The following is a 22,925-nucleotide window of genomic DNA, read 5'->3' as shown; positions in this document are numbered from 1 at the left end:
AATGGCGCGGATGTCATGGGGATAGCGGATATTTAAATTCAGTGGTACTCAAAAGTTAAGAGAATTCATACACAACTAAATTGAAGAACCATTTTATTTTATATACAAAGATTGTCCGAATTCACAAACAAAGCGTTTTATATCATTTGAGGTATAAATAAACGCCTTGAAAGAGGAAAAGCGTCATTTCACAGACGTTTTATGTAATTTTGCATTCTTATAACGATAGTCTCAATTTCGTCATTAAGCTCACTTATTTGAACTTGCAGCGCTTTGTGTCGCTGAAATTCCTCTTCGATGCATTTTTTTAATTTGATTTTGTACAAAGGATCCGACATCTCACTAATAGTCTGTATATATTGAAATTTGAAAGTATCCATCAGTCGTTTGAGGCTTTCCTCACGAGCTATTTGTTTGTAATCAAGATACTGGGTATGTTCCGGATTCAAACCATTCCCTAACTTACTCATGACATAGGTTCGCAAGGTACAACTTGAAAACCATTCGGGGTCCAATTCTGGATTGTGTGGTCGACCATTAACCGGCCGTTTCCGTTTTTTGTCCTTTTTGGTCGTTTCCAAGGTTTCCAATTCCGAATGGGCCAACACGAGTTTGCCGGGCCTTATAATGGACTTAGCGGGTCCCTCGCCATTGATTTCCACCCCATTATTAGTAGAGGAGTTGGGCGGCTTGAGCATTCGTCCCCTCTTCTTCAAGGGAGCGTTAAGATTTAAATACTTGTCGCCGTTCTCGCGACTGTTGTCAGTCTCAAAGGAATCACAAGACGTTTCAGCATCCTCCGCGAACAGCGAGTGTAAACTACCGTTTTTCTTGGCCTGAAAGTATTTCTCCAGTTTAGTTCGATCGATGACGTGTAGATAGTAAGAGACCGGCTTGCCAGTCCACGATACCGAACTTTTTACCGGCGCTATCTCACTAACGATCATGATGGTACCGATATCGCTCAGGTTCCTGTCGCTGATTCGGAAGTTCAGTGGACAAAAGCTCTTGGACGACACAATCTTCGTGCCCTGCTTCAATTCCGCGAAGCGTTCCTTCAGTTTGTGATCCACTGCCGGACCGAAAGCGAAATTGTTGACGAAGATGACAGTGGCCTCGGTGAATTTGTCGCGGAACGCGTCGTGAAAGAAATCGCCCTTGATCAGCTCGAAGTAACCGTACCGCTTCCCGTACCACTGCATCCAGAACTTGAACTTGCTCTCCATGGCCTTGGCGTACTTGGCGGGAACGTCGGCTCGTTCTATACCTACGCAGCGTTTGCACGGACTCGCGCCGGCCAACTGCAGCACCACCTGTCCAACTCCCGACCCCAAGTCCACGAACACGTCGTCCTTACCTGGTTTGATCACGTCCAGCATCTGGGTGATCAAATCGAAGGAGGTTTCGCCATACACGTCCGGAGAAAAGGCCTGGTACTTGTTCAGTTCTTCGGCATCGGTCACGGCTGCACTATACGTCTGCTGTATGATGTGCCGCAGGAGTTCCTTGCTCGCCACCCGGTTCAATCGGTCGCAGAACTTCTGCGTTCCCTTCTCCAGTAATAGCACGTTATTTATCGCCTTGTTGTATCTTTTGGTGAGAGCCTTCATTGACTCGTAGCTAGTGACGTCAACATCGTGCAGGATGTTCTTTTTCAAAGGTACGCTCAAGTCGGGTATATCGCTGCAACCCCAGACGATGGTTTCTATAATCTCTTTGGCTTCATCGTAGCCCTTCTTCTTGCAGAGAGGCCAATAATACACAGCAGGCAAATTACCGACCGGTGAGTTCAGTCTCAGTTCCATTAAGGCGGGACAAATAGCGTGTGCGGTGTCCTTTACGTCACATTAATACCGGTGACATTTTGAGAACCGCAGGCAGTAAACTAACGGATTGAAATGGTGTGAATGAACAAAAATGTATCGACTCCGAAAAAATGCGTGGCTGTTCGGGTACCCACTGTTTTGCGCTGGAACTACAAGAAAAAAAACGAAAATGATAACACACACGAAACGATTTACGTTCGTTTCAGCATACCATACCTTTATTTAATCTGGTGTCGAGAGGCAGTTGATGTTCCATTTAAGTCTTAGAGCGTGGATCACTTACGAGTACGTTTTTTGGCGGAACGTTAGAATATTAATTCACGATCTCCATTTGAATAATGAGCAAAGTACTTTATTACTACTGTGACTGTAAAGGTAAACGAACCTAACCTACAAATTTAAAAAGCGCGGGATCGAAGTCTCAGATGGTGGGAAAAAGTGCTTTGTCCGGACAGAATATTTTCGTAACGGATATTATTTTAAATTTACTCTCACCGGCTGCAAATACAATTTTAATAATACTTATTTTTAGTTTAACGTAATATTGGCTGGTAGATATTTTCGCATTATATATTTTGTAATTCTTAGTTAATACCAAAATATACGTAGCCCTATGAACCTTAATACTGAAAGCGCAATAATCGTATTTATTCAAATAAATTAAATATTCTGCAAAACGTATACCACGGTTACAGTGCAGTGATATTAATATATATTGGTAAAACATTATTTGCATATTTGGTTGCCTATTTTAGGAGCATTATACATTTTTTTTAATAAATTTTTCTTGAATACCAAATATAGCGAACATTCAATTTAACGTTACAACATCAAATCTTACACGATATTGAACCAATTAAAGTTTTCACTTGTGATCCTAAACCACTGTTTCTACGTATATATTTTTTTCACATATTTAAGGTTATCGTATATATATTAAAAATATCTATCCAAACCATTGGACTGTATGCTATGTTGACAATTTACTCCTATATTGTACTACTTTTTTATTATTAGCTGCTTGATTTAAATACATAGCTAGTATTAAAATATTAATATAATAAATAAATACGTTTAAATAGTTGATTATAAAACCTAGCTACTTTAGCCTAATTAAATAGAAGGCGTATTTGAATTCAACTAATTTTGTTAAACGTATTTTATGTACTAATAATAGGCGTACTATTTTCCCTGTATATAAATAAAATTTAAACATTCTGGCAACTCTGTGAAATAATATAGCTACTCTCAATATTTTGGTAGTTGTTCTATCTCGTCAAATGGTTTGTCTAGCAACGAGTATGTTGGGTTTATGTTTATTGAAGATTTTTTATTATAAATATAGTATAATATTCATACATAGTATAGTATTCATATATAGTATAGTACATTACTGTTCTATATAGTATTCAATGTTCATACATATTTTGTAATCTATTTTTTACCAAGTAAGAGTATTTGTAACAAAGAGCAATATAATACTACAAGCAAATAATGTAAAAAATATATTCTCGATTTTTTTTTCAATAGGTGGCGTGACAATAACCTAGCGTTAATATTTAAAATAATTTCATATACATCAAGGATTAAACAAATGAATGAAAGAAATCGCCGTTTGCGCGTAACATTAGTCTACACGCGCTATTTTTTATCATTAAAGACCTTGAGTGATGAGCAAAATATTTACAATAATTTTTAAGTGTAGATGAAAGATGCGTCACGCAGTTATAGGAACATCCGATGTTTTTTAAAACAGGCGAAAAATATTTTTCTTCATTATTAAACAACGCAGATATAATGAGAATAAATATTTTTCATTATTTCAACAATACGTAGTAGGCACACCTCCAATATAGATCATTAAATACATTTTTAAGTTGTTTTGATTATTTTGCTATATAAAGATAGTGGAGACTTTGAAACCGTTAGTTTACAATATAATTTTAATTCATGAAGTGATATATAAAAATGAAAAGCGTTATAAGAGCACCGTGTATATCGATGAGTAAAAGGTAAGGTGTACGCATATATAGACACGTATAGTCTTAATTTAAATACCAATTAAATAGTAAACATAGTTCAACTGAAAAAAAGAAAACAAAGTAGTTTGTATATGTGTGTCTCTTTTCATTTTACGTTTCAAATGTAGCTTTACGAAGGTATTGTTGAAAAAATTGTGAAAGCATTTTGGTTTTTGTTAAATATGCAACATAATATCGAACCAATGACAACGAAATGACGTATAATCGTCTGATTTTTATTTTGGTGGAACTACCCAATAGTCATCTCTAAAATTCATGTATTTTATTTTTAGTAAATTCGCAATGTTTGATGTTCTCTTTCGTCAGTGTCCAAAACATTCGCTCCCGAACATGTGTAACAGTGCGTGATTTTCGTTTCAGATTAATCTCCGATACAACGAACGTAGATTCCGTTAAGATGCAGGCCAAGACAGTGATAATTAAACATTGGAAGCTAATTAATCAGCTAAAAATATATTTCTCCAAATTTACACAAGATAGCAACATTGAGAAAGTGCTAAACAGGGAATTCGCGAAGTTTCTACAGAAAATTGATCCTCAGATATACGGTAATGGACCTATCGAGCAATTTTCTACTGTGTCGAAGGAAAATCAGCCACAAAAATCCGAACTTAAAATAGAGAAAGACAAAGGATCAATTTCATTCCCGAACATATTTGGCAATATGTGGAAAGATGAGATTAAACCTACACCTATTCCAAAATGGAAGAGAGAAAGGTCAGCCATATCAAAGGTAGTCTGTGTCAAATATTTATATCTGTATTTGGCTAATTTTAGAAGTTGCAGGAATCACTGACTTTGAGAACAAAATATATAGTGTCATCATTAGCTTTAGCTGAAACAGACAAAGGAAAGATGTTCGAATTGGAAAATCTAGTTTCTCATCTGAAGAAGTACCCAGAATCAAAGCACTTTGCAGTCAAAGTGAGTGTTGTTTACATTTTTGTTTAAATGTTTCCCAACTAATGGTGTTCATAGGAGGGAGCAATTAGAGTTTTATTAAGGTTACATCAAAAACAACAAACTATACACATACAAGGAGCAATCAGTGAAGCTCTTGCCCTATTAGGATATGCCTTTCCAGTTAAAGGAGAAGGTATTAAAATACTGGCAATTGATGGAGGTGGGACTAGAGGGGTTCTTGTACTAGAAATGTTAAAGAAGCTAGAAGAACTAACTGGGAAACCTATTCATGAAATATTTGATTTAATTTGTGGTGTCAGCACTGGAGCTATAATTGGTGCTTTGATAGGTTAGTAAATCATTATTTATCAAAATATTCTTGGCAGTAATTCATATCTTGCTAGGTTTAAAACAACACACATTAGATGAAGCAGCAGAAATATATAGAGACATAAGTTCTCAGGTTTTCTCCAGGTCCACACTTAAAGGAACGAGCAATCTTGTATGGGCACATTCATATTACGATACAGAATTATGGCAAAGTTTACTTCAGCAACAAATGGATAGTACCTTAATCGAAACTGCAAGAAACTTAAAGACTCCTAAGGTACAAATACAGGTAGAGTTTGATCATAACCTACCTAACTTTGTTTTTATACATTACAGTATTGTGCTGTGTCTGCAGTTGTCAATCATCAAAGGCTTGCAGCATATGTTTTTAGGAATTATTGTTTACCTTACAATGTTCAGTCTCAATACATGGGAGGATGTGAGCATGAAGTCTGGGAAGCTGTTAGAGCATCAGCAGCAGCACCTACCTATTTTGAAGAGTACAAAATTGGTTACAACATTCATCAGGTTAGGATGAACAAAATGCATTCAAACATTTGTATTAATTTAGTACAAACTGTATAGGATGGGGGTATCCTAGTAAACAATCCAACTGCTGTCGCTATACATGAAGCAAAATTGCTGTGGCCAGGTACTCCCATACAGTGTGTTGTTTCATTTGGCACAGGACGCACTGTTCCAAATCCTATTGAGCACACAATGGATGTTCCATCTGCCAATAACACTTCATGGAAACATAAATTTCTTGCGATACTGGATAGTGCAACTGATACAGAAGGTAAAAATACAAATAACTCCAGAATTTACAACATAGTGATGTTATCTTATTTTAGGAGTTCACACAATTTTATCAGACCTCTTACCTGAAGGAGTATATTATAGGTTTAATCCCTACCTGACCGAAATGCTATTGATGTCTGAAATTCACCCAATGAAATTGGAACAACTAAAGAGGGATGCTATAATGTATCTTAGACGGAATGAAGATAAATTCCAATATGCCACTAAGAAACTGAATATTAGGAGAAGTTTCATCCAGAAATCTGTTGACTGGATTAAACTGCAAAAATACATTTATGCGTGATTTATATTTACATTAAGTTAAAAATAGTGAATATTGAGATTATTCAAGAGTAATAGTTACCTAACTTAAGAATATTAAAGCTGTGATTTGTTGCCTTACTATTTTATATTAGATAATATGTATATACAATGTTATTTTTATGTATAGTTTTTTAATTTATACATATATATTTTAAATATATATTTTTAAAGAACTCACTTGTCTTAATCCTAAAAATAATATTAGGTGCTGTATAAGATTGATATATCATGTTTTTTTAATATTTATACAACTAATTAATTTAATTAGCTTAGCAACTTAATATTTGGCCAACGTTATTCTCTAAAAAAATAGTTTTACAGCTATATTAAAATGAAATAATTTTTTTTTTGATGTAATTAAAAACTATATTCTAATTTTTATACATATCTTTTAAAATCCCAAATCATAATAAATTCAACTTTTTTCGTTTAGAGAAAGAAATATTGTTTATTTTGATTTGATATATGCGTTTTTCCCACAATTATTTGTTTTTTCTATGATGGTCCTTAACCATACAACTTCTCATTTTTTACAAAATTGCCAGAATATTATTAATGATTATTTATTATATATTGTGATTAAAACATTTACAAGTTATCATTGACAAAGTATTAAAGTTAATAAGAAATTATGTAAAGAATTTTGATACTGTATCCGTTAAAATTTTGAATATTTCACATTGGTACTGTCTGACGTTAAGAGAATAACAAATTATGTTGACGTATCTTGACATTTACCCTGACGTAATTTATGTTTACAAACATGTCTGTATCGAATGATTAATATCGTAATTAGATTATGATGATTAAGATGTTGCAAGTTTTAAAACAATTTTAACCCAACCAAAAGTGTTTAATTATAGTAAAGTATATGTTGTCTGGATTTTTACGAAAGAATGAATTCCTGGAGATTTTTAAATACATTTAAAAACACAGTAACTAAAGTTTCTAATGACAAGTCCTTACCCTCTAATTTTCAACAGATATTAGGGAAATTACCCCAAACTATTGATTTGAACGAATATCTTAAAATAGGCGAGAGAAAAGCCTATTTAATACAAGAGTCTCTTCAAAATATTTATAATACTACCTTTAAACAAGAGCATGATAAAAACAATAAAAACAAAAAAGTTTGGAAAAAAAGCAATGTATCATCTGAATCTCAGGTGAGAATGAAATTTGAAAATGAATAAATCGAATTTACTCTTTTGTTGTGTATGTTGCAGCCTTTAGATATTGCTTATAATGTTAATCACCTATTAAATTTAATTGATTCATCTTCAAATGAAGAGGTCATCCTAGAATTGGTCCAGTCATTAATTCATTATTTAAAAAACTATCCAGAAGTTAGAAATGTTGCAATCAAGGTATATAATGAATATTCTTTGGTATATTGTTAGTGACATTATTTCATAGCATGGAGCTATTAGAGTTCTGCTGAAAAAGAGACTTAAAATCCAACAGAGAAATACACTAAGTCCAATTAGAGAAGCGCTAACTATGCTGGGTTACATTGACCCCATACCTGGTAAAGGTGTTAGAATTCTTTCCATAGATGGTGGAGGCATTAGAGGAGTCCTTGTTCTGGAGATGTTAAAGAAACTGGAAGAATTGACGGGTCAAAGGACTTATGAGCTATTTGATTTTATTTGTGGTGTAAGCACTGGAGCTATATTAACATTTTCAATTGGAATACATTTAAGAAAATTGGAAGATATTATAGCAAGGTATGAAGCTTTAAGTCAAGAAATATTTAAACAATCTCCACTCTGGGGTACAGGTAATTTAATGTTAACACATGCATATTATGATACTGTTCTCTGGGAGAAGAAACTTAAAGATTATTTAGGCACTGATATACTAATATCAACATCACGAAACATCAAGACACCAAAGGTATGTTAAGTAGTGGTTGGTTTAATACAAATATTAAAGTGATCTTTCAGTTGTGTGTAGTCTCTGCTATAGTAAATCAGTCACAAGTTCAGGCTTATGTGTTTAGAAATTATAGTTTGCCATGGAAATTTCAGTCTTATTACATGGGTACCCATGAGAGGGAAGTGTGGCAAGCGGCTAGGGCTTCTGCAGCAGCTCCCACCTATTTTGAGGAATTCAAAATGGGAAACTTTATACATCAGGTAGATTGTGTTTTTTAACCATTACTTTTTTCTGAAATGGTCACTTTTAGGATGGGGGTATCCTAGTCAATAATCCTACAGCAATAGCAATACATGAAGCTAAACTTTTGTGGCCAGATACACCCATACAGTGTGTTATGTCTTTTGGCACAGGAAGAACTGTACCAAATCCTACAGAGGTCTTGAAACTTTCACAGTTACCCGATACAGGTTCCATGGGCACTTCTTGGACTAATAAGTTTTATAAAATTTTAGACAGTGCTACTGATACTGAAGGTGTGTAATATTAAATTGAAATCTATTTGCAAATGTACATCTATGTCTACATCATATATACATACATCATATCTAAAATTACTTCGATTAAATACTATTTTACAGCTGTACACGTGATGTTAAGCGACCTGTTACCAGAAAACGTGTATTATCGTTTCAATCCCTACCTGAGCGAGATGATCGGCATGGTCGAGACGGACCAGAAAAAGCACGAGCAGTTAAAAAGAGACGCCCTTATGTATTTGAGAAGAAACGAGGACAAGTTCCACGAAGCGGCGAAGACTTTGCTGTTGAAAAAGCCCCTTACTCAGAAGATAAAGGAGAAAATTCGGCTGAACAGAGAGATCATCGGTTTTTAGGAAATAATAATAAAGAAAATAAAAAAGGTCCATTGATATTTATTAAAACTACTCAGGTATTATTAGTCAGCGCGATGTTTATCTGTTTCTAGTCATATATTTGCAAACAGATTTCACCTTAAATACCCATTCACCACAGTAATTCCAATCGTAAATAAATTATTGGTAATTTATTATTCCTACATCATAGTTCATATGAAGTGCTAAAAATAAATATGCCAGTGAGAGTTACGAGTTTCATTTAAGAAATAAGCCCACTCTTTCCGAGATTTTCTTATTGTTGGAAAATACGAAATCGGAAAACACTATTTATATCTCGCTCAAAAAATAAATTACATAATGAAAACAAAATAAAATATATGTTCCGGGCTGGGGAAAAACAATTTCGTGTTTCTCAGAGCATTTTGGTTTATGTAAATGTCAAATACTAATGAGTGAAATTCTTTAGAAAGCGTCTTTACACCATCAAGAGAGTTTTACAGATATAGGAACAAGTGGCAGTTGGACAGGACAAGGGCTATAAGGTGCATGCATCAAATCTTCAATTTTTGCTCAGTGTGTGGTCTAGCGTTGTCGTAACGGAAGACAATGCCTCCTTTATCGAATAATTTTTTTATTCGTTTTAGATCTGCCAACAACTAATGATTTTATTTAATTCTTTCTTTTCCAATCCTACCAAGACTTATTTGGCTTCAATACTTTGTGAAGCTTCTTCGGACTTCGATATTATTGTCGTAGGTAATCCACTATTCATCGCCTGTGTAGGAAAGTAGCTTGATTTCATTTTGTGTTCCAATGTTTAGTTACATAGTGATGATAAGAGATGAAATATCCCGCTTTACCTCGATATTTTAAATATCTTCAACGATTGGCTGTTCAGGACGAGGTTCATATTTAACATGAAATTTCCAGAATCAAAGTGAGCAAAAGAACTCTGACACTGGCGTTCACTTAAGTGCTTACCACCATATGTACACACTTTTTGATGGGCCTGCGCTGTACCTTTTCTTTTCCGGAATTACAGAAGCAAAATATACCCTCATTACTTTATATTAAAACTTTTTATAGTTGATAATAATAAAAGCGGCGAATTCAAACGATTACAACGCTTATTTACAAATCAAGTATATTTTGTCTAGTAAGATATCGGCACCATCAATAACATGGGATGTTATTGATTGTGGGATTTAATAAGAAAAAGTCGACCTTATTGTTTCAAATTATGCATTATAAATACATTTTAATATGTCACGTAATTTGCACGAACCTTAATAATCTTGTGGTCTTTTAATTGGCAGACATAATCCTGTTTCCTAAGAATCATATTCTCTCATGAAAATAGAAGATGTATAGTATATGTGCACGTTCCAAGCATTACCTTAATTCATTTATATCTTTTTTTTCTTTCCTGGATAACTTTTAGACTCATTATTATGAATATTTAGTTGAGTTTATTGTTTATTATTTTGTTTTATTGTTTCATTTGTTTTGGGGATTGAAAGAAAATTCTCTACAAATTCTAAAATCCATTTTTGACAGTAGTCTATGTATATAAAATTTAGTAACTTATTAATATAATTTCTATTAATTTCATGAAGAGACAGTTATCGGTGATAGCATTTTGTCAATAGCGAGAGGATAGAGCCGAACAGGACCGTGATAATAGAAGGCCTTGCATGCTGTCATAGTGGACAATAATGATTAACAGGAAACACCGAAATTCTTTCTCTGATTATCTTCGGACTTGACATCAACAGTTGAGTCGTTTCAAAAAAATGTTGTTTCACTTTGCGCCTGAGATGAATCACAAATATCGATTCTTTGAATATCATTAACATATGGGTAAGTCAAATATTGATTTTCTTAGCAATTTTTATGAAAATTATTTTCACTGTATCGTGATTATAAAAACAGCAGTATATTTATCAAATCATCCTCTCTTTACATCATAATCTCTTATAGTTGACGTCAAAGATGTTACGCAGTGTCGTCTATTTATGAATGATGGGAATATTTTATAATATCAATAATTAGAGGAAATGTTTATAAAATGGACAGTTTTTAAGAGAGATAGATAAAAAAGTTGGGAATTAATATAACATTTATAAATACGTGAAATAAAGAAATTTGATTTCTTTGATTATTCAACTGTCATTCTTTTTACTTTCTACAAATTTAAATGTAACTTGAAGTTATGAAATGTGAAAGGTTTAGAGTAACAAGAATTTTTATTTTATTTTAAAATCTATTTTATATTATGGAAAGAAGAGGTGACCTGTTGAATGATGATACAAAACGACATTGAAGTATTAAATACAAACATAAACCAAACCCCTATGTTTAGACGTCTCATGACACCAATTAGTCTTAATATAAACATAGAGATGTTCCTTTGATACACAGGGTCGTATTAATCGCACGATATAACGTTGTAACATAAACTCGTAGAGGATTGTTCTTTCTCATTTTATCCTAGTTAAAAGGGATAAAGATGCACTTTTAATCGAATCAGCTTATAAAATTTGATTTGTGTTGGGACTAGTGGGAGACGTTGCCAAATGTTTACAAAATTCTTCAAAATATTAGTGGTAATAATTGCAGGTTAGAAACCGGCAAATGTTATAAACTAAATGTTCTTTTGTGACGAACATTGCAAAGTGCGGACGTCATAAATTTTAATGACATATATTGGCTGTTGTATTAGACGGGCTATATATGGTGTTATACATCTTGGGTGGATAAATTGCAGGAAATTAAACAAGGTAAATAAAACAATAGTTGACCATCAGAATTTTTGGTTTATTTTCAAATAAGTGAAAATTTTCGCGGAGCTGCCATTTTACGTAACGTATGTCTTTGAGCTAAATTGAGAGTTTGGTTTTTCAAAATGTAATAAATGTGTAGAAAAAAACAATTACAACATATAGTTTTTTGACTATTATACAATCACCGTTGCGAAGTATTTACAGAAATGTGGATTTCACCCCTTGATTTGATTTACTATTAACAATACTGATACAAGGAATGTAATGAATATTGCACAGAAAATATTGTACTAAAAATTTTATCTATATTGTCTATACATTTTTTTAAGTAGAACATTCTCTATGCAATATCTACGTGACTAAAATTAAATCTTAAAACTAAAAAATAATCTCAACAATACAATAAATAATTTAAATCTTATAAATATCAGGAGAGCATCGAAATTTATTTGTTCAGATCTATCTTAATTCGTTTGTTGTTGAACAGATCCAGCCACACGTGAACGCGTGAATTCAACAACAAAAAATTCAAATCCAACAATATTGAGATTACTATTATCAGATCTTTGAAACGTTTAATACTTGCGCGTGTGTGTGTTTATGTGATGTACTCGATGTAAAAAAATAAATCCATAACAAGGGATCCTACTTTCTTTGGCTTGACTTGGCTTTTAATTATTGTTAGACTAATATGTGAATACTGAATATAGAGTCCACTGAGTTAAATTGTATATATGTATGTATATAATAAATAAATAAATAAACAACGAAAGACCAAATCAAGTAGAGAGAGTAATATTCCTAAAACTTACTTAATATATTAATTATCTTAAATAATGGTGAGTGTACTGGACTAGAATATGAGGACATAAGAGATTCCGCTCCATGCTGCTTGTTTTTTTATTTTGCTAAATATTCAATCATTTTTCTAAATTTGGGCATATCCTCGTTCAATAGTAGGGACTCGACACAACCATCGAAGTAGCGGGTGGTGAAACACTTTGACCTACACAAAAAGAAAATACACATTAGCCAACTAATATATACCTTATGTCACGATTAGACGTAGACGTTAATGATGTTGAGACAGGACGCCACACTACAACCAAGTAAGAATGGACGAACATTCGAATTTATGCATTTTAAAGTTGTTAGTTGATTTGAGGTGTTAGGTGAACATGTTAATGAGCGACGATCACAATAGGTTAGTTGATTAATAGGGTTAGACAAAAGACAATCGACGGGATTGATTTTTTATGTACCTAAACCACGGGTTCTGCCCCGTGCACTTGTTTTATCCAACTTTGAATCTGTTCCATTTCGTCAGAGAGCTGTAACGTTTCAAGGCAGCCCTTGAAATAGTCTGTTGTGAAACAATTTTTCCTGGAAATTAAACGATCTGGGTAATTTTATATTGTAAGCTATGTTTTTAACTATAACAATTTTTGTAAATAAACAAATTCGGTTTATGAGTTTACAAAGATTAGAAAATTATCAAAAAAATAAACAGTTCAGGGCATCCCTTGAAATATTTTTTTGCAAAACAATACTTCCTGGAAATAAAAGGATCCGGGTAATTTTGCGTCATAAACTGGATATTTCGTTGAACTCAACGAAAAAAAGATAATAATTTATATAATATAATTATGTATATATAATAATTTCTTATAACTAACAAAAAAGCCGACTCTTATAATCGAAGTTGACTATGACTGACATAAAATGTCAAATAGTTTGTAGTGAGACAATTTTTCTTGGAAATCAAATGCTCTGGGTAATTTTATGCTTACTTCTAGGAAGCGATGTCTTATGATTCTACTTATAACATTTTTTAAATTAATAAACAGACTGAAATTATGCCTTAACCGATTCATTCCGATAATTTCTTGAACGTTTAGTAGTATTTCCCGATGAATGAATAAGATTATGATATTATTTACACTGACTGGTGTAAAAATCAATTGTCCAGAAGTTGACAGGTGAAAAACGCGAGAAGTATTCGGAACCGGTTCGTACCGTTCCGGTTGAATTCGCCGTAAGGCCGTGACAGAGAGTGCGTTTTATTTTTTTAACGGTTGGTAATATAAAACAAAAGCGAAAAAACTCGCTGTCGCCGCGTTTTGTTAAGCGTGAATCATTTTCGCTTTTAAATGGAATTGGGCGTACGTGTTATTCAAATGGTGACGGCCCCGAAAAGTCGAATGTTTTGCACGTTTTTGACGATATGCTAATGACACACTCTATGGAGATGTCGCGGACTAAAAAAGAAGAGAGTCGACAAGCCCGAGAAGACACAGCTGCAACAACCTAAAACGTCAATCAGGTTGTTTTTTTTTCGTCTTGACGTCTGATGATTTAATGTATAAATCATGAAGTTAATTGTTGCGTGTTGTTGCCGGCTTGGTCTCAATTATATAGTTATTAACGAATTTCCACTTCATTTATTACGAACAAGGATCAGAATTTGCATTTTTTTGCTGCAACTTGGGTGCATCCGTTAACACTTATTATTAGTTTAGAATCGTGGACGGTATTATGTCGGTTTTCCTAGAAACAGTAATAGTTCTATTTATATTCGGCATATAAAAATGCTAATAAGTTTCCAGTAAAACATCAAGTATTACATGGAACGTCATACATGTCGATCGTTGCAGTTTTAACTCATGGTCTTTCCGGTTGTTAGCCTCAAATCGCTTATATCACAATAAATCCTGTTCACAGTATTTATATCGATACACTACAAATTTGTGGTTATGTGGTTACACATATATTTATTTATATATGTAAATGTTTATGTTATTGGAGACGTACGATAAGTTTGGATATTTGTATGATGGTCTCAGGTTCATTACCGTTCCGCAACTTGTTATACGACTGTCGCATTTAAAATTATTCTGTGGAATCAATTGAAAAGAAAATTGAATCGAGAAGTTAGTGTTTGTGAAATGGCAGTCTTTTAGCGCCATCCTGATGAAGTTTGGCCAGCGTTCATCCTAAATCTCCTGTTTGGCGTTGCCAACTTTCGGTCTGAAAGACAGTGACCTTACTGTTGACATTCACAACGAAATAAGTTTGAGGTTGAGTTTCAAGAAAACCGTAAGTAGCGTCTATCGATTCTTAATCAATTATGATTAGTGATTTGCTGGATAAAAACCCACTAAATTTACTATGCTACAATGTAAAATATAATATTTTTGCTTTGATCTGTTGCGCCTCTAAAATGGTGCGAAAAGAGGGAGTTTCGAACGTTTATCTTTCCAATCCTTCTGTATGGTTCTGAGACTTAGACATCGTTAAAGTCTGACATCTGTAAGCTTTCAAACTCTTTTAAATGTGACACATAAAACAAATTCTACATCTGTCTCTCAGATATCATATTAGAATTGAAGTAATTCGTTTAAGATGCAATAATCAACCAATCAGAGCCCATTTGTGATTTGGATATGTCCATCGAATAAAAAGTGCACGAATTCCTCATAGACCGTTCCTAAAACGATCTTTTGAATTGAATAAGATCAATTTCTATGATCAAGATTATAGAAGGCCTTCTGAAGAAGCATTTACTAATAAATTACTAATATATTATTTAGTTAATTTACTAATATATGATATTTATTAGGAATGGTTAGAAAACCTTTGAATGATACTAAAGATCTGGTTTTTGGTGTACTCTGAATTGTTGCCATTTTCTGAGAAAATATTGCCAGTATTTTTTAAATATTATATTTGAAAGTGTTAAAATGTCACTATTCTTGTAAAGATGTCAAATAAAATTTCTAATTCAGCCCTGAGACTTTTGTTGCGTTCAATTGTTGCTTGAATCTTTATTTGTGCCCTAGCGGGCTTAATATTTCATTGCAGTTTGGACCTTTTGTAGTCTTCTAACTGAATTGATGTTCAATTGTCTTGATGACAATTGGCACTTTGTCTTATCGGTATCGATGTTGTTTGAGGCTTTGTTGCTTCCTAGCTAACATGTCTGATAGCAGTTTGGATTTTTTTTCTTTTTTTCATCTGAAAATGTGGAAGATTTCTAGGAATATTTATATTTCTCACATATTTAGATTCTATTTCAGTTTGGCTTGAGTAGTTGCATCCAGAAAATATCAGAAAAATAGACAAAACAGCGATATCAGAAGAAGAAGAACCCGTTTTCTGCATAATTTTCTTGCCGTGGCCATTCTCAAGCCATTCCGTTTTACTGAGCAGTATGTGAGGGAAGCAAAATTAGTTTAAAAACACCAGCAACAAATTTATACACTTTTCGACGCGTCAAGACGTAGAATCATTCAACGATGGTAGATAAGAGGCTGATCGGCCTGCGCAGGCTCAGTATTTGTAGAAAAACTAGAGGAGGATACTGAATTTATTCACGAGATGATCAACAACTCTGGACAGTAACTTAGAGGTCTTCTGTTTTTATTCGAATAGTAACTAAATTTAAGAAAAGGTTTTTTTAATGTATTTTTAATTTATTTTAATGTATCTTTTCTGACAGAACAAATCATATAATCTTATCAAATTATCATATATAAACGTGAGTTAAATTGAAATTTTATCATTTATAATTAAAGTGGAATATTTTATCTTTTTTCTCTGATATATGTCGGTGTTTTGTCCCAGTTATAATCGAAGTTAAGACGATAATATATGGAGGAACCGTGACAATGAAATAAATAGTTAGGTTATGTGCTATATTTTTTGAAATGTCTTTTTGGTAACGCCAAACTTTCATCGAGGGATAGATGTGCTTGGTAAGTGTTTTTGCACTGTTTTCTTATTTTTACTTGCATTGTTTCATTTAAATTGTTGATTTAGTTTATTAAAGAATCGGGCTATATATAGATTTTCCTGGATTAACGCGTTGCGGCTTTTCATTTTAGAGATAGAAAGTAGAGCTTTGAATAGTCGATGTTGACTGATGTGAAAACTTACATGCATAGAGAGTGAATCTGTGGCTCCCTGAACAGGCTGTAGCAATCTTCACAGATCCTGTCCAGTCTGGCGAAGATGCTCTTGTCGTAAACACCTTTACATTGAATATCGAAGAATGACCGCTTGGTTAGGTGGTGGGTTAGTAGCGGCCCGACACCCCTTTCGACACCACGCTCACCCCTCCAGGGGCTGTTGGCGTATACGGCTTGCACCACTAGCGCGATGGCCAGGCAAGTCCACACCGCCCTAATGCCGCTTCCGCGCTGACTCTGCGATCGCTGACTCATCTGGAACAAGGGACACGGTTAAAAAATTATCGAGGGAAACGATCAAATTCCAATTACATTTCCGAAGGTACGTTTTTTATTTCGCGAAAATCGTGCACCTTCACCAATTCACCAACACAAGTTAAAAATAAACATGCACCCAACTAAATATAATATTTTAGCATGAAATAACCTCAACGCCTTACTTAATTCCAAATCAACTGATGCCGTCGGTTATCAACAAACTACTATAAACCTTTCAACACTATTCAACAATATAAGTAGCGCGACCTTATTAATACTATTCAAAATTGCATCAGAAGTTTACTGGTCACTTAACATAATTAATGTTATTAAATCAATTAAGACAGTTATTAGAACTATTACTATCGATAAAAAACAGCATTGCGAATTTGATTCGTCTACTTGGAAGTGGAAAAAAACTAAAACAATTTTCCCATCACTGACGTAAGCGGTAGTTGTTCGTTATTAAAAATCATGACAGGAATTATCAGTTACACGAATGGGTTGATGGAGTGTCAGAGACTTTAAATGGGATAGCAAATAGTGGTGCAATAAAACGAAATGAAACTTTTAGGTGCTTGTATGGCAATTGATATACGTTTCGTACATTAGATGGCACCACTTGTTAAAATTTACTGTATTGTAGTTCCACATAATTTATTTATAGCCAGTATGATTGGTGTAGTTACAAATATTGTGACTGTGTATTTTGGTGAGATTATATGTCAATACATATATTAAAAACAATTAGAATGGTAATGATATATTTTTATTTTTGATAACTGATAATATGTATGTTTGAATGGACTAATATAAATCATTGCTTACAGAAATTAAAATATTAATTTGCTAATTAATTCAATATTATATACATTATTATTGCAAAACTGACCAAATTCATTCGTTTCGTGGATGTTTCTACTTAAAAGAGCAAGTACTTAATTTGCATAATTTAACTACAAAGTCCGGCCCTGGGTCACGACACACCTCCCGTTTCAGATCGACTATTGGCAGTCGAAGACCACTCAACTTGGTGAATTATTACATCATAAACACTAGTTTCTTTTTCAAAATTAGTGTTGAGGTAGTCCAGTTGTTTTGGCAATCAATATAATAGAAATAGACATTTTGATTGATTTAATTGATAAAATTTGATTTTTTAGATATATGCAACCCGCAATATATTTAAATATTGACTTTGATATATTTAAATCATATTTTATATCATTATTAATTCAATTTATTTTTCATATCAAAAATATTTTTAGAATTACTTTTATGACTTAAGTATAACCCGAATATTTACAACTTTCCTATAGAGAATTTCTTTCTGTCATAAAGTGCTTAAATACATAATACACAACGTTCATTTATGTATATGATAGAGGGAGACAGAAAGCATTCTCATCTGTCAATTATTAATAAAATTATACATTACTACGATGCCAAATCTAACCTTTTCCATTTTACGATATTTTCCCTAAATTTTAATTCGCCAAATAGCACATTTTTATGTATTTTTATGAATATATTTTTATATATTAAATGTTATTTTGTATTAATTTCTATTAATTTATTTTTGACACATATTTTCAATTCATTATTTAAGGTGAAAATCGACCAAAGTCAAAATATCCCAGTTCTTTTATGTCCATTTTTTAGATAATAATTGAACACGCTGAAAATGATAAATGGTTACCATTTCACTTAAGCTCCGATTTTGCGAGTATAACTGCAATTAATTAAAGAAAAATCCCGATAAGTAATTATAAAATATTATAATTCCAAGATTTATTGACAAAACTTGAACGACATAATTGTCAATAAATGTTTATGATTGTTTGTAGATGATGTCATTCACAATAAGTTTCGTGTTAATGCAAAAAATAATTCCCATTAATTTTCAATAAAAAAAGCAATTTTATTTTTTAGTATAATCGAAAAGTTTTTATATAACCGGGCAAAAAATATATACTGTCACAAAAATAACCAAATTAACAATCACCCGACGGATTCGTCACGCATATTTTTTTTCGAAAACAAAAAGAAGTAATTAATTTGCATAATTTACACGCACAGTCCGGCCCTGTGTCACGACACACCTCCCGTTTCAGATCGACGATTGGCAGTCGTAAGCCACTCAACTTTGTGAGTTATTATATCATAAACACCAGTTTCTTTCTGAAAATGGAAAACGGTTGCCATTTCCCTTACCGACCGATTTACAGGTCCGTATGGCCGACGATTCGTTTTAACTCTGTTTTAGTTGATTTGCTTTTTTGTTGTTTCGTTGGATTCTGGCTTAGAACGTTTTGTTTGTGTATTTATTTTTCGAATACAGAGCCTCATTAAGGGGATCTTTTCATTTAGAGGTCTAAATTTAAGGACTTGGATAAAAAATTATGAATGAAATGAAAATGTAGACTTTTTTAAGATATATTTATGGACGTTTTGCGATTACAAAAGAAATCTCGATTAGTAAGTGATAAGGTCGCTATAGCCTGGGCTTTGGAAATAATTTATGTAACATGGCGACGATTTGAAAAAATCATTGTGGTTTTTTTAAAAGGCGTTCACAGTGCAATTTAATGTTCACAGAAAATTTCTACTGAATTTAAAGTAAACCATTTAAGTATAACATCAGTTGTTGTCTATTAAGCCGAAGAAAGTAAATTAAAAGAAAAAACTTTCAGGCAGTTCTATGGTACTTGTTACTCGCGTTTGGTTAACAGTAATCTCTGTAATCCATATATTAGGCTTTTATCTATTTCAATATCAACATTTCATAAAGTTCTTTTAGCTTGTGAGATGTCCTAGCTCTTTTAGAGTGAGCACTTTAGAGCAGTCAACTGTTACAGTCTGTTCAGTATCAATTTTGAAAAACCTTTTCGCATATATGTTTTGACACAAATGTCCCAAATTGATTAGAATAATCATTGATTATTGTTTTGACTTTCTGAGACTTTCCCAGGAATGGTCAGATATCTATCCATCACGTCACAGAAATCGGTTTAATTCCGAAAATAATTGAATGTTGGAAAGTTGTCTTGATATTTTTAGTATTTTGCTGAATACTATTTTTAATGCTAAACTTTGGTAATGTACAAAATTATACAGGTCTGCAACAAACAACTGTTTGAGTACTTTGAACTGATTTCTAGGTATTTTTGGTATGCCGAAATCGAAAATAATATGGAAAATATTTCAAGAAGATCCAATGATACCGCATAATGGCGTCTTTTCATGTACATGTATGGGAAAACACATCTCAAAGAAACCTACAAGAAGTTGGAATTGGTTCTTTGTCAATTGAAATATAAACGGCGATTTTAAAATGTTTCCAAACCGCTCAGAAGCTGACGTGTATTCCATAATTCTGTAATATATTACCATAATTCATGACGGTCGTGACAGATCCTCATAAAGGAGGGTGGATTGCTTTTAAGGGAGGTTTTTGAGTCGCTTAGTGAGTCTAAAGTACATTTTCTTCATTTCCAACTTGATTATTTTCCATAAAATTAGGGAGATGTATATGAATAACAATTTGAACAAAGAAATGGAGAAATGATACCAAAAAACATAAGAATTAGGCCACAAAACGCTCTTTTTTCTGGAGACCTGTATTATCGTACAAGAATTGAGTACTTAGCTTAGGTTACGCTGACAAGAAAATTATTTCAGTTATCACCATAACAATTTCGTAGATTTATTTTGTTTATGAATAAAATTAGTGCACAAGGATACCTCTAATTTGTCGAAATGACGAATGCTCACGCGATAGTTGCGTATATCTCATGGCAGGAATAAAAAGTAAGACATCGGACTTTCTCTGCACCAATCGGAATTCGACGTGTTACGGCCCTGTTCGAGTTGTTAGTTAACTGTTACTGGTGATTTTACTTCCTAGAATGCCACCTGTATTTGTAGGGGTGTGTCTGTAGGCCTAAAATTAGAACCGTGGCTTTTTTCCCACCTGTGGTCTCCCCTCCGCGTCGCACTGTCATCTTGTGTATCCGAGAAGGTCGTAAAAACGCTCGCCAGTCGGTCTCTGATAGACAGATACGATTCTCAGAACCGAAAACCGAATGAGAAAAAAAACGTTCTCCGTGAACGCGACGCCCTTCGAAACACACGGACGGCATCGCATGTTTTTAAAACGAGTCATGCCTCTGAAATGGAAAGGTGGTGAGCGCGTTAATTTCAAACAGGATCTAGTCACCTGAGAGCATGATGCAATTTTCGCCGTACGGCAATCGATCCGATTTCGAACGATTCGATAGTATAGCTAGAGTAACACGAAGAAAAAACAACTATAATGCGTTTTTGTTTTTTTACGTCTTCGTCAAGGGCAAGATGATGAAAGATATTTTTGGCGCGCTATCCTCGCGGCTGTTTATTGATTCTGTTACTTGACAAGACAAATCAATATTAGGATGTAAATAGTGTCGATCGATATATTTCATTTCGAGGAATCTGATTTTTTTTTGGAAAAAATATCGCCTTTAGGAAAGCATCGATATTGTTGAGATAGAAATTATTGCCAGAAATGGAGAAACATAAATAGCAATGGTACTGTCAAAGATAGATAAAAGAAAGATACATGTCACAGAATTAAAATACTTCAAAAGAGTCGGGAACGCAACAAAGATGGACAGGATGAGAAGTAAGAATGAAATCAGTGGATTCAGTATTGAACGCGAGATAGGAAAAGAGTATATGGGAAGCATACGGATAGAAAAAATCAAAGGAATTCGTACATGGAGAAAGACGGAATAAACAATTAACATAACATGTTTTCTGATACTTGCATACAATAGGACCAGAAATAACAGGTCAATTAAAAAGTCCCCGTCTAGTAAAACACATTTTTTTGGCAAAATTAGTTTTGATCATTCAACATAATTCGCTTCAAGGGTGGTACACTGATTATAGTGACCCTCCAACTTTGTAGTACGATTTGTTTTTTGCCTCGATTTCGGCGATCACCTTTTCGTTGGCTGGAATCAACAACTCGTCGTTGTTTTTGGTCAAAAGTGAGCTCGTGCGGCATCCAATTTGCACAGAGCTTTCATATACCTAAATATTCGTGAATGATATGATGTACACGTTCAGTTGATATCTTTAGAGTGTCTGCTATTTCATTCAATTTCAATTTACGGTCATTTAAAATCATTTTGTGGATTTTTTAATGTTTTCGTCGGTAACAACCTCCTTTGGGCGTCTACTGCGTTCATCGTCTTCGGTACTCATTCATGGTTGATTTTCCTGGGCCAGGACTTCAACCGTATTTTTTCCTTTCAAAAAACAATATTTTATCAACAGGCGAAATTCCTTTTTATCAATTTTTTTCACAATAACAAAATTGCTTTACTCAAAATGCGATAATTCACAAAGTAATGATCCGACCGCTGTCAAATTTATACACGCATCTTGTGAGAGTTAGAGCTAACTAAAAAACATATGGATTTAATTCTAGTAGCGCATCTATGTGTCAGGCCGGGGACTGTTTTTTCAATTGACCTGTTATGTTGCCAAATCATATTCACTAAACATTGTTCATTCCGATTATAATTTGTTCAAAAGTTGCAGACATAGACAACACTTTATATCTGTCGATGATACCGGTTGCAAAGAACTTACGAAATATAGATTGTAACGACAGCACGCTCAATAAGTAACTAAGTTATCCCTAGTTATTGAAAGGACGTATGAAATTCTTAAGAAACCCCAGTAAAATAAACATAAAATTCCAACATAATAGTGTTTACTAGTAACATAACACGTAACCGACTACAAAAAGAAGCTCGACATGCGTTGATCATCAAAACCATAGCAAAGCAAGAGATCTAGTCGCTCATCTGAATTAATTTACTAGTTATCTCGTAGGTGGTTCGTGTTTCGGTAAAATAAAAACAATCGAAAGTTTATCGTCGTAG

At 33.4% G+C, this 22,925-nt stretch overlaps 4 protein-coding genes across 16 annotated transcripts in view; 2 read left to right on the top strand and 2 right to left on the bottom strand.

The window, feature by feature from the left end:
- Positions 1–73: 73 nt before the first annotated feature.
- LOC143201208 (histone-lysine N-methyltransferase, H3 lysine-79 specific) lies at positions 74–2,795 on the bottom strand. The gene is made up of 2 exons (XM_076412127.1): positions 2,043–2,795; positions 74–1,975 (listed from the first exon to the last, which is right to left on the bottom strand). Exon 2 carries the CDS (start codon positions 1,803–1,805, stop codon positions 189–191), a length of 1,617 nt encoding a protein of 538 aa, XP_076268242.1. The 5' UTR covers positions 1,806–1,975; positions 2,043–2,795; the 3' UTR covers positions 74–188.
- Positions 2,070–6,399, top strand: LOC143201206 (calcium-independent phospholipase A2-gamma). 7 transcript variants are annotated; one of them, XM_076412125.1, is made up of 8 exons: positions 2,070–2,201; positions 4,229–4,601; positions 4,655–4,792; positions 4,847–5,120; positions 5,176–5,378; positions 5,438–5,629; positions 5,687–5,900; positions 5,956–6,399. In XM_076412125.1, exons 2-8 carry the CDS (start codon positions 4,266–4,268, stop codon positions 6,204–6,206), a joined length of 1,608 nt encoding a protein of 535 aa, XP_076268240.1. In that variant the 5' UTR covers positions 2,070–2,201; positions 4,229–4,265; the 3' UTR covers positions 6,207–6,399. The 7 variants fall into 7 exon arrangements, with proteins under 7 accessions (XP_076268240.1, XP_076268235.1, XP_076268238.1 ...); XM_076412120.1 differs by lacking the exon at positions 2,070–2,201 and adding an exon at positions 3,415–3,838; XM_076412123.1 differs by lacking the exon at positions 2,070–2,201 and adding an exon at positions 3,830–3,985.
- Positions 6,400–6,977: 578 nt separating this feature from the next.
- Positions 6,978–9,226, top strand: LOC143201203 (calcium-independent phospholipase A2-gamma). The gene is made up of 6 exons (XM_076412111.1): positions 6,978–7,392; positions 7,453–7,593; positions 7,643–8,122; positions 8,173–8,364; positions 8,415–8,640; positions 8,746–9,226. The coding sequence occupies exons 1-6, from the start codon at positions 7,123–7,125 to the stop codon at positions 8,997–8,999; spliced, it is 1,563 nt and encodes a 520-aa protein (XP_076268226.1). The 5' UTR covers positions 6,978–7,122; the 3' UTR covers positions 9,000–9,226.
- Positions 9,227–12,656: 3,430 nt separating this feature from the next.
- ITP (Ion transport peptide) overlaps positions 12,657–22,925 on the bottom strand; it is a 53,990-nt gene continuing 43,721 nt past the window's right edge. For 4 of the 7 annotated variants that reach the window (XM_076412103.1, XM_076412105.1, XM_076412104.1 and 1 more), the window contains exons 2-4: positions 16,700–16,986; positions 13,027–13,147; positions 12,657–12,770 (exon numbers count right to left, since the gene is read on the bottom strand). In XM_076412103.1, the coding sequence (XP_076268218.1) occupies positions 13,027–13,147; positions 16,700–16,986 (408 nt within the window). In that variant the 3' untranslated portion in view covers positions 12,657–12,770. The other 3 variants (XM_076412108.1, XM_076412109.1, XM_076412110.1) reach the window with 3 other exon arrangements.

This window comes from Rhynchophorus ferrugineus, unplaced genomic scaffold, assembly GCF_030347505.1.
Source record: "Rhynchophorus ferrugineus isolate W39M unplaced genomic scaffold, kcgeb_rfMv2 rfM8, whole genome shotgun sequence".
NCBI lineage: Eukaryota > Metazoa > Arthropoda > Insecta > Coleoptera > Curculionidae > Rhynchophorus > Rhynchophorus ferrugineus.
Note: the sequence above shows the minus strand (reverse complement) of the source record. Positions and strands in the feature narration are given on the sequence as shown.

Excerpts from the sequence above, each read along its gene's own strand:
- LOC143201208 (XM_076412127.1), bottom strand. The coding sequence starts at position 1,805 with ATGGAACTGAGACTGAACTCACCGGTCGGTAATTTGCCTGCTGTGTAT.
- LOC143201203 (XM_076412111.1), top strand. The coding sequence starts at position 7,123 with ATGAATTCCTGGAGATTTTTAAATACATTTAAAAACACAGTAACTAAA. Across the intron at positions 7,393-7,452 it reads ATGTATCATCTGAATCTCAG|CCTTTAGATATTGCTTATAA; the intron begins GTGAGAATGAAA and ends TGTATGTTGCAG. Across the intron at positions 7,594-7,642 it reads TTAGAAATGTTGCAATCAAG|CATGGAGCTATTAGAGTTCT; the intron begins GTATATAATGAA and ends ATTATTTCATAG.
- LOC143201206 (XM_076412122.1), top strand. The coding sequence starts at position 4,158 with ATGTTCTCTTTCGTCAGTGTCCAAAACATTCGCTCCCGAACATGTGTA. Across the intron at positions 5,121-5,175 it reads TATAATTGGTGCTTTGATAG|GTTTAAAACAACACACATTA; the intron begins GTTAGTAAATCA and ends ATATCTTGCTAG. Across the intron at positions 5,630-5,686 it reads TTGGTTACAACATTCATCAG|GATGGGGGTATCCTAGTAAA; the intron begins GTTAGGATGAAC and ends CAAACTGTATAG.